This window comes from Bombus pascuorum, chromosome 15 (genome assembly GCF_905332965.1).
Source record: "Bombus pascuorum chromosome 15, iyBomPasc1.1, whole genome shotgun sequence".
NCBI lineage: Eukaryota > Metazoa > Arthropoda > Insecta > Hymenoptera > Apidae > Bombus > Bombus pascuorum.
The window spans coordinates 4,888,333-4,903,461 of record NC_083502.1 but is presented as its reverse complement, the minus strand read 5'-3'; the positions used below and the strand labels follow the sequence as shown (position 1 = coordinate 4,903,461).

General features: G+C 33.3%; 2 protein-coding genes across 3 annotated transcripts in view; one reads left to right on the top strand and one right to left on the bottom strand.

Annotated features, from left to right (window-relative positions):
* The first annotated feature begins 307 nt into the window (after positions 1-307).
* On the top strand, positions 308-14,566 carry LOC132914461 (uncharacterized). 2 transcript variants are annotated; one of them, XM_060973594.1, is made up of 6 exons: positions 308-601; positions 1,151-1,493; positions 1,647-2,357; positions 3,856-3,933; positions 10,384-10,578; positions 11,722-14,566. In XM_060973594.1, the coding sequence occupies exons 3-6, from the start codon at positions 2,340-2,342 to the stop codon at positions 14,341-14,343; spliced, it is 2,913 nt and encodes a 970-aa protein (XP_060829577.1). In that variant the 5' UTR covers positions 308-601; positions 1,151-1,493; positions 1,647-2,339; the 3' UTR covers positions 14,344-14,566. The 2 variants fall into 2 exon arrangements, with proteins under 2 accessions (XP_060829577.1, XP_060829576.1); XM_060973593.1 differs by having other exon boundaries at positions 308-1,493; positions 2,038-2,357.
* The window catches only part of LOC132914490 (large ribosomal subunit protein eL37), a 67,319-nt gene continuing 62,402 nt past the window's right edge, over positions 10,213-15,129 (bottom strand). The window contains exon 5 of the mRNA XM_060973644.1: positions 10,213-10,224. The gene's annotated coding sequence lies outside the window, so the exon portion shown is untranslated. The remainder of the gene's footprint in view (positions 10,225-15,129) is intronic.

The window sequence follows — 15,129 nt, the reverse complement described above, 5'->3', positions numbered from 1 at the left end:
AGCAGCAATATAAAGAGGGGAAAAGAGGGAAAAAGGATGTATATTTAGATCGTTAAGGATGATACTTCATAATTTTAAAAGCTATGAATTAGTGAACACGAATCTAAACTCGGAAATCTGCAACTTTTAATTACCTAAAGTCGAACGATTGTAGTTAAGCATACTTTACTGATGTACTATAAGTATCACAAAACTATAGTTCGATTTACAAAATACTCTAATGACGAGTACCGATCGAATTTGGAAATCGATTCTAGTTCTAGGAGTACTAATTAATATACATGCAACAGATATTAACATAACAGTGCCAGAACTAGTTCTATGTTAATCTTATCTTATAATAGTACATTTAACTGTTATAACTGGTATACAAAAAATTCGTTATGTAATTTTTCAAACATCGAACCGAGGAAAGATCAAATTATAACATTTTACTATTCTCTCACTTAGAATCCTATTCTCTCTATTCTTTTTTTTTGTATTATAGGTTTCGTAAAGATGTTGAAAGTGTATATTGACGATGGATGCTACTGAACGCAGTTTCTGTTTGTTCTAATGAGACGAATAGGAATACACACGAACTAGTGAAAGGTAGTCGAAAGTAAGCAGTGGAATCGAATAACTAATGCAAGACTATTTATTGCCTACTCAGTGATAAACTGTAGAAAAAAGTATCATACGTCGTTGGGCGAAACTGTTCCAAAAAAAAAATAATTTATTCCTGTTCGGTTCCCTTGCAAGATATGCTCCGTTAATTTAGTCCAATTATTTCATGTGATTATTATGTTTGCTTTCAGTTAGGATTAGATACAAATTATACATATATTAGTACATTCTATAGAAAGGTTATTTTTATGGAAATAAAATTTTACAAAATTTCATTGCTAGGTTATGTATATAAAACATATGTTGATAGGGTCTTTTATTCGTAAATTCAGCTACTAGTATTGCGAAATGTTTCATTTCTAGTTAGTATAATTTAGTAGTTAGTATAATTACTAACTATTATATACTAGTAATTATAATGTAATTTATATTACTATAATTGATATAGAATTTACAAATACATTTACTATACTTTGAAGCATTATAAATGTTTTCAAAGCGTTTCCGGATTTTTTCATTTAATAATTTGTTATTTTATTTTTAGAATATTTTTATACGAATAATGTAGTGAGTTCGATGCAACAAGAGAATGGTAAACTTTCCGTTTCTTCTGTGTGTTGCTTGGTCAAGAACTCGGTTATTAATTGCAATCATAACTGGTGGAAGAAGAAAGGAACATTGCAGAATCACGAGGAATTTGCTGGTTCCATCAATGTCACTTTCTCGACCTTTCATTTGATAATTCTTCCTCCCTCCACGGCATTTCGCGCGCGAATCGCCAACAAAATTAAATATGGTTACATATGAGACATTTCTACTTCTGACGGTAGTCTTGTAAAGCAGTTGCATACCATCATCTGAATAACGATATTTCAAACGACTATACGGTATGTAATCATATTTTATTTGACCGTATTTAACAAGTAGATTACAAATGTTTAAATTTGTTTCTGTGCTTTCTTGTGAATCATTTATCTCATATATTAAGCATGTCCTACTTTATCCCACCTGTTTTTCACATAAACAAATATCATTTCTAGAAGATAACTTGAACAGTTGCCGCCTTTTCACAAGTTACCAAAAAAAAAGGATATTCATTGTACACCTATGCATAAAATCTTCGTACACATCATCATCTTTAAAAATTCAAGATAGTCCTAATATTTCGTCGCGGTGTATAGTAATTAAACCGAAGATTTTTATGCACTTATGGGAAATTTATGAATGTAAAAACGCACAGAATGCATGTAATATGTAAATATCCAAAATAGAGTTTAATAATTTATTATGATATCTGGTAGGTGAAACAGGTTTCTATTTAAATTTTATTCCTTCAGTTATATTTATAAAAATATGAATTTGCATAAAAATCTGCAGTCTAGTAATAATAGCCATTTTTATTTTATTTCCTGGTTAAATCGTGTTCTGCAGAACGGAATATCGATGTCGACTAGTGTGTGTATCCGATGCTGGTCAAGAGATCTTTAAAGGTGACCGTAGCTCTCTTCGAACTCCTTTGATGCGTGGGGATAACTGGAGCTACCAGTTAAGTCAAGTGTATCGCGTCGGGGCGAAGTAGTACACTATTTCTTTCCGGAGTGCGTGCATCGGATCGAGGTTCCAGAGGATTGGCAACCGTATAAGAGAATAGAGAAGAACATCCTGGAAGTCTAGGGAGGGCAGTACGCGCAGGAACTACTGTTCAACGACTCGCTAATCGACACACAAAAGACATGAATCTCCTTTATTTCGTAAGTATCTCTTTTTTCATTTATCTCTTTCGATTTCTCTTGTGTAAAAGATAGCGAATATTTTTTTAACAAGAATGCTGAACGAATATCGAAGAAATCATAAAAATTTCGAAACTACAAATAGTATAACAGAGTGGGAATTTTTAAATGAAAGTTAAAATTAAAAGATTGAGCATTTATGAACTTCTGTTCTCTCTAAGTGTGTTTCAATTAACGTTTTCAACTTGGAAAATTTGTTTGAAAATAAAATGTTTTTTAGTAAAATTGTTGTGACTTTTGGAAAAAGACTATAGTAAAATTGTAAGAACATAAATGGTACAGTATAATTGGAACTTGTTAATGAAAACTAAAATTAAGAAATTTAATATTTATATACTTCTATTATTTATTTAAAAAGTTTCTATATTCGCAAATTTAATTTAACATTTCCTTGTAACTTATTACAAATTATTTTAAGTAAATTTCATGAATTTTGTTATTGAAAAACAAATAAGACTTTTTACAATACAATTAGTTAAAATCCCGAGTAAACGTTTTTTATTTATTCAGAAATTTGATTTAATATCTGCTCATGAAATTTGTAAACCCATTACGACTGCCAGAACTATTTATAGTTAATGTATGTGCAACAGTTAGAAAGTAATTAAATCTTCAATGAAGAATCGAAAGTAAACTTGAAATAACGATACTAACGTGTTTACTATGTTAATAAGTTATATATAGAATACATATAAATATTTTTATCATTGTTACCGAAGAAGTAATATTATCTTCACGTTATGCATTGTAACTGACACAATTCTTGCCAGTGACAAAGCCATCTTCATTTAACTATATCCCTGTATATTTTTTTTAACGTTCCATTAAAAACTAATTATTTTTGTATCTAGTAAAAATATTGCTCGACATCAGGAAGCCCAGAAAACGCTGATGATTATGATGATCTTTGCCATTAAGGGCGAAATCGATGAATTTAATGGAAACAGGAAATTGGCTGACTACAATTTTGCTTATATTGTATAGAAGTATGGGGAGAAATAGAATTTAATGGTTGCAAAATTCTATATACTTAATGCTTTGCAAATTCTCCATTTCTAGTATTTTATCTTTTTTTTTCCTTATTAAAATAAAAAAGAATAAGTCTCTATGATTTAAAAGTATAAAGTTTATCATACTTTTATTACTTTGTCGATTCTCTTGTATTATTATTACTTATTAGTAGACTGCGGAGTTTTATATATTCGGATGAAATTAAAAATTGCAAAAATGCACATAATACGCAAAATATCCAAAGTATTATATCCCATAGGCATAATAGTCTCTGTGTATTTAATTAGGTTTATAAAAATACGCGTTTAAAAATAAGAGTTTAGTATTTATTTTTATATTATTGTATCCTTTTCCTTTTTTAGTTTTAGCATAGTAATAGTATTCTTTTATTGTGAATGTAGCAGAGGAGAAAGAAGAAATTGATGAAACAAATTGTTTCTTCTTACAGGTGGCTGCGGTTATATGGATAACAACCGTGACAGCGACATTGGAATCCGATTCCCATGGAAACTGGAGCAACGAAAAGGTAAACGGGAAGAACTTTCCTGTATCATAATACGCCGACGATTTGCAAATCTTTTCTCAAGTGATTTCATTTTCCCAGCTCCGATTACTGTTTGCAGATCTATTTGCATTCCACTCTTCTAAACTTCCAAATTAGTTGGTGAAGATTTCTATATTTTTCTCTTTTCTAAATCTGCCACACAATTTTCCTATGTATATTATTTAACTTTTAAACTAAAGGACTTTAACTAAAAGGAAATTATTAGATAAGTTTCCTTTTAACATTTCTACTATAAAAATTTTTAGTAATTTTAAATAATCTTGTTCGTTATTTATTGCGAATTTCCATTAAATTTTAATGATATTAGTTACAAGAAAGCGGGATTCTTCTGACTAATAAAAAAGTTCAGATTAGATAACAGCTATATGCAATCCAAGAGAGAAATCTTAATCGGTATACTGGAGAAACGGTGTGTCGAGGTCGTATTAGCACGTCTGCTTCGAGGAATTCACCAAACCACTTATTTTCCATCCCCCTTTAATAATCCTTGTCTTTCCACGTTGATTAGAAAGTTTTGACTTCCTGTTGCTTTGCTATGACGTTAATGTATAGCATATCATTCCTCCTAATAGTATTTTGATGAACCAGTGATCGATTTTATGACATCACATTGATCATAAGGAAACAATTGTGAACAATTTCATTTTATGAATATCGGTATTCACAAGTAGAATTATTGGTTGAGAGGTGATTAATGAATCGATTATCTTGAGGATTATAGTAAAGATTGGTTCAGGGTTTTCTGAGTATTTTTTAAAAAGTCAATTGTTTTTTTATCACTATATATTCTTTACTTAAGCAAACGAAAGATACATTAACCTTATATTAAATTCTCTATATTTTTTATTGAGGAAAATGAAGATTATTAAATATCTTTTAAAAAATTCACTATTAGTGTTTTCTTAACCTAGATCAAGTTCAATAAATTGGCGAAGCTATTAAGCAAAGAAAATATATGTGTTTCTATTAGCCTCTCTGTAATACCTTTCAACGAAGAGGACTATAAATATACCTTTCAGAGAATCTATTACTAATATTTTCATAACCTAATTCAAATTCTATAAATTAAGGAAACCATTAAACAGAAGAAAAGCACAATGGTTGCTACAAAAGAAAATTATCATTGTTTGTTACTAATATATATATCATCCTCGAAATCGACTAGTACTGTTTCCATAACCTAATCTAAGGTTCTTAATCTAACCATAATTCGAAGGAGCTCGATTCGCTTGTCCTTGAGAATGCAACAGTGAACCGAACTCAGAGCGGAAGTTACTTTCGACGCGGGACAAACAATACAGAACAAGTTTCGTTGCCTTACGTAAATCAGAAGAAGAACCTTTCACGTGTAACCCCCGCGGACCAATAGACACTATCCGGGGACATCCTTAACCTTCGGGCATAGAAATCTTTAACCTCGATCTACTTGCGGGCGTCATTCGAGTGCTACTTCGTGTACTGTTTCGACGACGCCTTGATACTTCTACAACCATGTATCTTGGTGGTTTTTTCAATTAATTTTCATGTACAGAATCGCTCGATATTTCTTATTACACATTATGTATCATTTGTATCATGTGTATCATATGTATCATGTATATGTATATTTATGTATCTTTCCAAAATTTATATTGAACAGAATTAATCTTTGAGTTTATAAAAAATTTATTGATAAACCAATCTAGATTTGGTTTCTGTATTCTTCAAAGTAATCCCTTACTGTAATGATATAACGATCAGGTTGGCTCTGTTGTGCCTCAAATGAATTTTGTAAGTCAATTGATGCAGGAGATTATTTTGAATGGAACGAAAACCAAATTTAGATTGATTCACTAGGTAGAATTGATCAAATTGCTAAACATAAAGAGTTTCAGAATTACAAGTTGATCAAGTACGTGCTAATGATCGATAATTATAGATTAAACATTGTCGAACGAGGGTAGCGGTACATGCCTAACCTCACTTTATTTTTTAAATATAATTTGCACGTAACCATTATTTTACCTACGTTTTGCTTGTACCTTTGCATTTTCAATCGTATCTATAAAATAATGATTTGCTATCTTTAATGGAAAGAACAAAATAGTCTTGTGGACAAATAGAAATATTCAAGTCTTGTAGATTTCATCTTAACAACATTTCAAATAGCCTTTACATGTTTGCTTATTGATTGTCCAGCCGAATGGCCTTCCAACCAACCTTCATCCGCAAGTTTTAGGTGAAAGTCGTCCTTAACCTTCGCATGCTGCCTAGGTCATTTCACTCGCGTCTCATTCTCTTCCGACAAGTCCATCTAACAAAGTATAGCTTACACTTTCCCCCTGTGCTTCTACCCAGAAACGTTTACCCGCAACCAACGTGTCATTACACGCTTCGAGAAACGACTAGAATGCTTGTTTTTTGTTCGCTTATCAGCGGCAAGTATGAAGTGGTCGAGTCTATTTTCAATTTTGTTAAAGAAGGTACGCCTTTATGCTTGTACAGAGTTTTTGTTAAGATTGTAATAGATCTATCGCGATCTGGTGGAATTTATCGCAATGTCGTGCGATATTATAATTTCCATTCTTAATTTGCATAATCCATGAATAATATTATGTGAATCACGCAGGATTTTATTATAATTCGCTGATATTACATGTTTTAAATTTGTATAGTTTATAGAGTACTCATATAGTTGTCTGAATTTAAGCTTCATATCGTAATTTAGATTTTCTAGGAATTTTTATTTTTGTTAGAGATTATTTCACTTTGAATTACCGACAGTTACTGAATTTCTGAGATAAGGGCAGCATTATTTCATAGTTATCTACTTTCTCTTCTGTAGGTCACCTGCAGTAGCTTCTGCCCGACGTGAAACGCAATCTCCTGTAATTAGGGTTCGCAACCCGATTCATAAGGAAAGGAACGTTACTCAGTTAATTACTAGAAATCGTAATTAATCGTTGCATCGATTACAGTCGGAGCGAAATGCAAAATATATTATTAGTAATGTCTCGGAGAAAATCTCTTCCACTCCTATATCAGTATTCTATTTTCGTTATTTTTCCGAAAATTTAAAAAGTGTAGTTAGTATTTAGTTAGTAAACGTGCTGGATACTTATATAAATTAGTGGTTTTACAAAATTTTAGGACTCTAAGATAAACAAGCAGTTATTTACAAGAAATACGATATAGTGGTTATTCTGGAGGATATACACACACATAAAGGAATTTCTTCATATAAAAACTGCGAATACTTTCTCCACGCACTTTCAGATGAAAGCTGGTTCAGGGTTGACCCACCTACTGTCAAAAATTCGACGTAAACGATCCCGGTCGTTCCCTTTCTCTTTCTCTTCTCCTCCTCCCACATGAGGTAACAAACCTTTCTGCAAATTTGTTTACACCTTCTCTGCTCCAATTTAAACAACTCCGTTTTTTGTTTCAGGAATTTGTTCACTGGTGATTTAATGTCCAAAGTAATCTTTCTATGGTAATTCGACTCAGAAAATAATTTTTCCCTATGATCTAATTCTTGAAGAAATGTTTTATCGGTAGAGCCATAATTAAATTTTTGATTAATCATCTAATTTAAAAAGAGGTTATCCTCTGAGCAACGAAAACTATAAGAAGCTTTTCACTAGGATATAAATTGATTCTTTCCCTAGCGATACAATTCCTGGAGAAATATTTCATTAACAATGTAATGATTAATTTTTCTCTAGCAAATCAAGTTTTAATGAAATTTCCCATTAGGAACGAAATTCTTGAAGAAATTTTTACTACAGCTAGCTTCCATAAGAAGTTAAAGATCTTAAAGCTGATACACTAGTTACGGAGACCCTGACAAAGACATTGACCATTCCACCAGTTCTGCATTTTTTTCAACGAGCCATAGAATGTGAAAGTGTTGTTCTTTGTCGGTCGTGTGTCTCGAAAGAATGTTACAGAGTACAGGACAATTCTGTACATGTTGCTGCACCATAATAACAGCCTCTCTAATTAAAAAATGCTTACCTCTCATTCTTCAATCACAAATGAAAGGGAATCTATTATTTATCTTCTCTGAGTTATAAGTTGGAATAGTAAAACATTTTTCTTTTTTCACTGGAGAAAATGATTTTAGTCAGTACAAAACATGCCAATAAGAAGACGATCTTTCTTTACTGTCTTATCTAGTGATTTCTCTTTTACCAATGCTGATTTCATCTTGTAAAACATCGTTTACCGATTATTTCCAATATTCTGAAAGATCCAGAGCAAGTGAAGATATTGTCGACTCCATTCGGGGATTCTCCTTTTAGGGAGAAAAACCTCAAACAGTTCCCAAGCCACGTCGCGAATTTCTCCAGTGGTTATTTCCAGCAATTATCGGACAAGTTCTCTAAAGAATTCATCAGAATGTACCAACTATTCTGAACAAATTAAATATTGTTACATTATGTGGGTTATCCTAGTAATTTTGGTGGATCATACTTTTATTCTAAATGTGATTAGGGAAGAATCACAGGAGAATATTTTTTTACTATTTAACAAGCATTATACTTTAGACTATTGTATTTATAATTACTAATTACACTTCTCAACTATATTGTCTAGAACCTTAAAAATTTGAAAAAATATAATCTGAGGAATAAAAACAATTAATTTCAATTTCAAACTAATTAAATTTGTCCAGCGCGATTTTATATGGTATAGTATATAGTGCATGCTATATCTTAACGTTTAACATTATAAAATTTTACCTAACTTTATTAAACAAAGAGTAAAGTAAAAATACTATACTAACCAATTACACATTATATTCCAGATTATTCGATAATAAATGAGTGATAGAGTGAAGAAAGAAGGCATGATGACAAAAAGGAAGCTGGGTCCTATAATTTATTGGAAGTGCGTTCTAATGTGAGAATAGCCAAAATAGCTTGCTTTTAATAAGATTCAGAGCCGGTGCGCGACTCTCACTGGTTTTTCTTTTGCGCGAGCTGCAAGAATGCAGTGCGCATCTTTTCCTGTTTCGCCTTTCTTCTCGCTCGAATGGTACTGGAGAAAGGGAGACCGGTAGTCGGTACCGTAACGTCCACCTTTCTCTCATCTCGCCTGGCCAGCTGCGTTATTTTCAACCTCCTCTTGCTCGATGATACTCTACTTAAGCAAAATTTGTATCTTATATTCCCATTAATCTGATCTGCACCTCCTATGGTTGTTTTCGATCTACCATAGTCCACAAAAAGTGTTACTAATTCTTCAAAAAAATCTTATAGTTTTCTGTGAGTTGATGAGTTTTAAAGAAACATTAGATTTATTGAAAATGGAATCTTTGGTTTTCTAAGAATTCTTTAGAGGATTCTTAGTTGTAATATTTCTTATTTATTTTATATTTTAATGTATTCTTCATAAATTTCTTCTTCTTTTTCTGTGCTTTCCCATCAATCCATAAAAAGTTGTTTGCAGTAGAGAAATGAATTCTTCAAAAGAATTACATAATTTTCTGTGAGTACCTTCCTGTTCTTGCGATAAAAGTTTCTAAAGAAACATTGGACTTATTAAAATAGAATCTTGTTTCTATCAATGATTCTACAGGGAATTCCTATAGATAGATACATAGCCTATAAAAGACAACTTATTTTTATTTCTTCTGAATCCTTTATAGTATATTCAAAGGACTCTAAAAATTATAATCAATTATCAATTTCATAAGCATCCAAATTTAGCAATTTCATTGGTGGAAGTATTTATTTGGAAATTATTTGACACATTCTATTGGTAGTAAAAAGTAGTAACTAACAATAAAATGAATTAATTATCAATTAGTCGAGTGAGTTTCACCAATTATTATTTATTTTTACCAAAATCATCGACTTGACGATTTTCTACTCTCGTTTGCCCACTCGGGGAGCCGTGAGTTTCATTTCTAGAGCTTCTTCATGATCTGTTTTCTACTTCTACTTGAAACAAATTGGGTCAGACGCTCGGCCTCGCCCACTGGCTCGTGCCTTGATGACTGGTACAGCCTGTCTATACAACGCGAAGCATTGCTTCTCTTATTGAAACACCGGTGCCTTCTGTGATTCTTTTTTTAACAACAGGAAAACTAACCATAAAAATCTGAACATTATTGGAAATATTATTTCAAAAGGTTCTTCATTATCCTCTTCAAGTGTTTACCCTAAATGACAATACAATAAAGCGTTGATTAGTGGAGTAATTGATTATTCAAATATCAATCAATGGAGAAAATGGCATCGAATAAACCAACCGGAAGAAATTAAACACAGTTAAAAACGTTATTTTACAGAATTTTCTATTATCGATGGATTTCGAGCTTTATGAATTATAATACTGTAGTAGTATAGAATCAATTATTGTAATGTCAATTAATAGATTGTTTGCTGGTTGATGATTTATTAATAACATTTTTTTCATTTATAGAAACTTTTTGAACATGCCTATGATCAAGATCTACTCAATAGCCAGAAACAAGAAGAAACTGAAAATATAGAACAACAGTTTACAAATCAACATGAGAGAATCTTCAATTCCTCTGAAATTGCCAAAGCTATTAAAGAAGAGGAAGAAACGCTGACTGTGAAATTTCTTAATGAGAAAGAGGACATTCATCAAGTGGTAGGTACACATTAATTTATTTTTGGATACAAGATCCTACACAAATTGGTAACTGAAAACTTTAGACATATTATTAGACTTTATCACCTGACGCTAGATGTAACACTAAAAATTGATTTTTCTTAAAAATATATGAAATATCTGATAGATAGGAGAAATTTTTATTTAAATTTTATTTTCGTTCTAATTATGGTCATAAAAATATAAAAATTTATAAAAACCTGAATTATATTCCAAAACTATTTTTGAAAGAATAATCTATTATTATTTTAAACTTTAAGCAAAACACAAAAGATATTTATCTTTATTTACAAGCAAATCATTTGTTAGTGAAAATACTAAATTTTATTGATTCATTAATATGTTAAAATAGCCTAACTGGTTTAAACGACTATATTTATAACTAATCGATTGGTTTTTGAGAGAACTAAAGGAATAGAAGGATTTCCTCGCTTTCCCTTCCTGATTGATGGAAAGTATATAATTCGCCTTCGATGCTACACGAAGCGCTGACTAATCATATCGAATATTTGCGTCATTGAAATCGTGTAAACGAATAATAAAAACGTGTGAAAAATTACGTTAGTCGTGGTTACCGTCATCTCTTTATATAGATAATTTATAACATCAGGAATTCATATATATTGCAAGTTCCACACGCATTTCCATTCTCCAATAATCCTCTGACATGCGCTTTCTCTCGAGCGTAAAAGGAAACGTCTGCAGGAGCGATTATTACGCTGTCCAGGTGCATTGGCGTTTATTTTTGCGTAAACAACTATACACCACGTGAATGTATGCCGGTTCTTTCAGTAAAGATATCTAACTTATTTGTAACACTTAGTTGAATATTGGAAAATTATATTCACTAGTAGATAGAATTAATTTTCTTTTTTATCTAATTTCTTTTGTTCATTATTTTGGTATTCTTGGTTTTAGAGTTGAATGCTTAATGATTTTACTGAAATTCATATTTTTATCGAAATTCTAATTTCCATGATATCAACAATGTTGATAATAATTTTAGCATTGATCATTTATTCTCTAGGGTTTCATTATTTCAAATAATAATAACAATTTATATATGTATATATTATCAATATACTTTGTACATATTTAATAATATAATATACATTTTTCCAGAATGAATCCCAACAACAATATCCTAAACAATTAGTTCAACCATATATCCTACCTTTGAAAGCAAAAAGCTCTTCAGAAGACATATTAAACGAATCGCTTGATACCATTACGAGGTTAGGAAGGACCAGTCAAAGTGCATTTAACGAGACAGTCACAGTGGAGTACATTCCATCTGAAGAAATAGTTCTACAAGATTCGAGCACAACTAGCAAATATTTCTTTCAAGAAAGTAACGCCAGTGACATAGAGCAATCTATTCCAGAAGAAAATCTAGATATTGAAAGTATAGGCGAATTTGGACAACGAGTACGCAGCTCATCCTCATCCAGACCAAGAAATAACGAGAGTCACAGACGATTTAGAATAAGACAACCTTTCGATGCTTCATCGTTTTCCGAGGATCAAAGAAAACAGTATAGAAAGAGTGCTCGTCCTTACGTATCCAAAAAATTGAATACTTCAAATAGTAATCTAAACACGTCCTCGAAGGAACGACTTCCTTTCTCTCTGACGAAGAGCACAGAGTCTCAGAGAACCTTGAAGCAGAAGGAAACTGATGGAGATCGTGCTAACAGTTCATCCATAATTAAGGATGCGTCTTCATCAACTTCTGCTCCCATAGTATCAGTTTCTTTAGGCAAATTTTCTGGACCAATAGTGGTTCCAGACCTCCCACGACAGAAGAAATACTCCTACACTACCACACCTGATTATACTGATAAAAACGAGGTTTCAAAGCTAACCACAGCTGTAACGGAATCAGTAAAATCAAAAGTTTTAGAAGATGGATATTTGGCAGCGCCACCTGTCATTCTAAATCCTCTGCAGGTTGGTGTCGCCTTGATGAACGCTGGGCAAGATCTAAATTTAGTCAATGACCAAATCACATTGACAAAACTATATCCCCAGGACAAATCTGAGACCCCAGAAGTTACCAAGATTGATACTCAAAGCTTGGTTCAAAGCGACGCCCCAGTTTCTAGGAACTTGAGCTTCGACAGTGATCAGGTATCGCAACAAGAGCAAATTTCTGAGGTGGTAGCCACAAACTCGCCAGTTCAGTCGGTTGAGATTCAAAAATCCGTGGAAATATTCCATACAGCCCCCATTCAGGAGATCCACTACCCTGTGGAGTTCATTCCTAGCGCCCAGCAGCTGCCATTAGTAAAGCAGCATGCACAGGAAGACTATAGAAAGCCAGGAAGAAGTCAATCGAAGGATCAGAGACAAAGCCAGATTAATATATACAGGAGCAACGAGATCTTGGACGAAAATATTAACAACCAAGAACATAGTCGTTATGAGTATAATGTGAATGAGAATGACGTTATTTATTCAGCAGGAAGTGGTCAGGTCGATCAGACCGTGGCTTTGTCTCGTCCAGTAGAGGTCAAACCCATTTTCGGGGTTACGGGGCAAGTAGACGGCGCTCAATATGATCAGGTAACACATTCTAGAGTGCAAGGAATTCCTGAAACAAAAATTAAATTGAGTAACTACGAGTTGCCAAAGGGGCCAGCCCCTGCCGTTGCACAGCCATCAAGGGGAATAGAGAGTCTTTCAGGTTTGACTAATTTAGAAAACCTGCAAGTGAATCAAGAAGCGCCTCAGATTCTGCTAACCAAAGTTACCAGCGAACCACCGACCGAATTGAGGCTTCTAATGTCGATGTCACAGCCATATTCCGTGGAAAAGAACATCCATGTGCCTCAGACGGTGGACGTGATTGAAAAAAAGGTGCCATACCCAGTGGAGAAAGTGATCGAGAAGCAGATAACGATTCCCCAACCATTTCCTGTACACATACCGATAGACAGGGTAGTAGAGAAGCAGATACGGATCCCATATCCTGTCCACGTGGAGAAGGTGATTGAGAAGAAAGTACCATTCGCCATCCAGAGGTTCATCATACCTTTACCAATTCATTTTAGGGTTTCTCAACCGGTTTCAATTCCGGTGGAGAAGGTGATAGAGAAACCTGTACCGGTACCAGTGCCTGTGGAGAAGGTCATAGAGAAGCCAGTGCTCCTACCTAGACCGTACTCGATAGAAATCGAGAAAGGTAGACCTTATCCCTTGGAGAATAGTAAACATATAAAATCAGCCCCAATTTATAATATTCAGCCTGATGGTAATTATCAGCAATCGGTAAGGCAGAATTTCCAGACACCAGTGGAGCCAATTTATGGAACTGATAATGAACAAAGTTACTATAATTCGACAAACCAGTTTTATGGACAAGGGTATTTGGCCTTGAATCGTCCTCATGCTAGGCAACCATTGATACACTCATTGCCGAAGAAATTTGCGTCATACAGCGTTCAACATCCTCATTCGGTGACTTATTCAGTAACTAATGGTAATTTGGTGGCTTATGGAAGGACGTCGGAAAAGGACAAGGTTAAGGACGAGTACGTAGGTCCAGTACCAAGGAAAACTGCCACTACAATACAATCCAAGTCTCTGTACTCAGCACCGGATGTTCAGGCAACGTTGAGAAGAACGAGGCAGGAAATTGGTAATACTGGAAATTTCAGGCAGTCCAAAATGGAATACGGGTTCAAGCCACCCATGGTACCTTCGGTCCAATATGATGAACAGACTGCAACGAAGGTGGAATAATTTACGTAAATCATTATTTTATATTTTTGTTAATGAAATTTTGAGCATAAGTTTTGGAATTTTGGAATAACTTTAAATTCGTGATAATTGCCTAATAGAATTCTTGGTAATTGAAACATTCCATTTATTACCGCAGATCATAAAATTTCTAAATTTTGAAGTAACCTCAAATTTCTTTATGATTGTTTACTGTGATTTGTAATAATTAAAGTACTTAATTTCATTTTCTAGTTACTTTTTTGTTTGGAATTAAAATTTTACTTCCTGAAGGAAAAAGGAATGCGGGACATGATCATATAAACAGGTCTCGACACTCGCTAGGGAAAACCGTCCAAAGATTGAGTCGTGACTAGTTGTGGGAAGGCAACAAAATTCAAGACAGATAGACAGAGATGAGTAAACTGTCTCTGTCTCTATCTGAGACATTCATAACATGTCACGCATGGGTAGAATGATAACTTTCTTGTTCCTCCATGTCGATTTTTTATAACTAGTCATGACTCAATTTTCGGACGGTCTTCTTTAAGCTTTGATATATGAGTGCCGAGATTTATTTATATGATAGTGGAGTGCGGATTTCTACTAAACGTCCTTGCACAATCCTCCCCCCCCTTTTTAGTCACCTTTTACGACAAGCAGGGGCTACTGTAAGTGAATTCTTAATCCCCATCTACAGGGACTTATATACAGTCGATAAAGTTACTGGGCAGTGGACGTCATCCATCCTTCAGAGCACTGTAGGGAACGTAGATTAACTTCAACAAATGCAAAGAATTTTTGCTTTCC

Coding starts and splice junctions, on each gene's coding strand:
- LOC132914461 (XM_060973594.1), top strand. Junction 3,934..10,383: donor GAAACTGGAGCAACGAAAAG/GTAAACGGGAAG, acceptor TTTCATTTATAG/AAACTTTTTGAACATGCCTA. Junction 10,579..11,721: donor AAGAGGACATTCATCAAGTG/GTAGGTACACAT, acceptor ACATTTTTCCAG/AATGAATCCCAACAACAATA.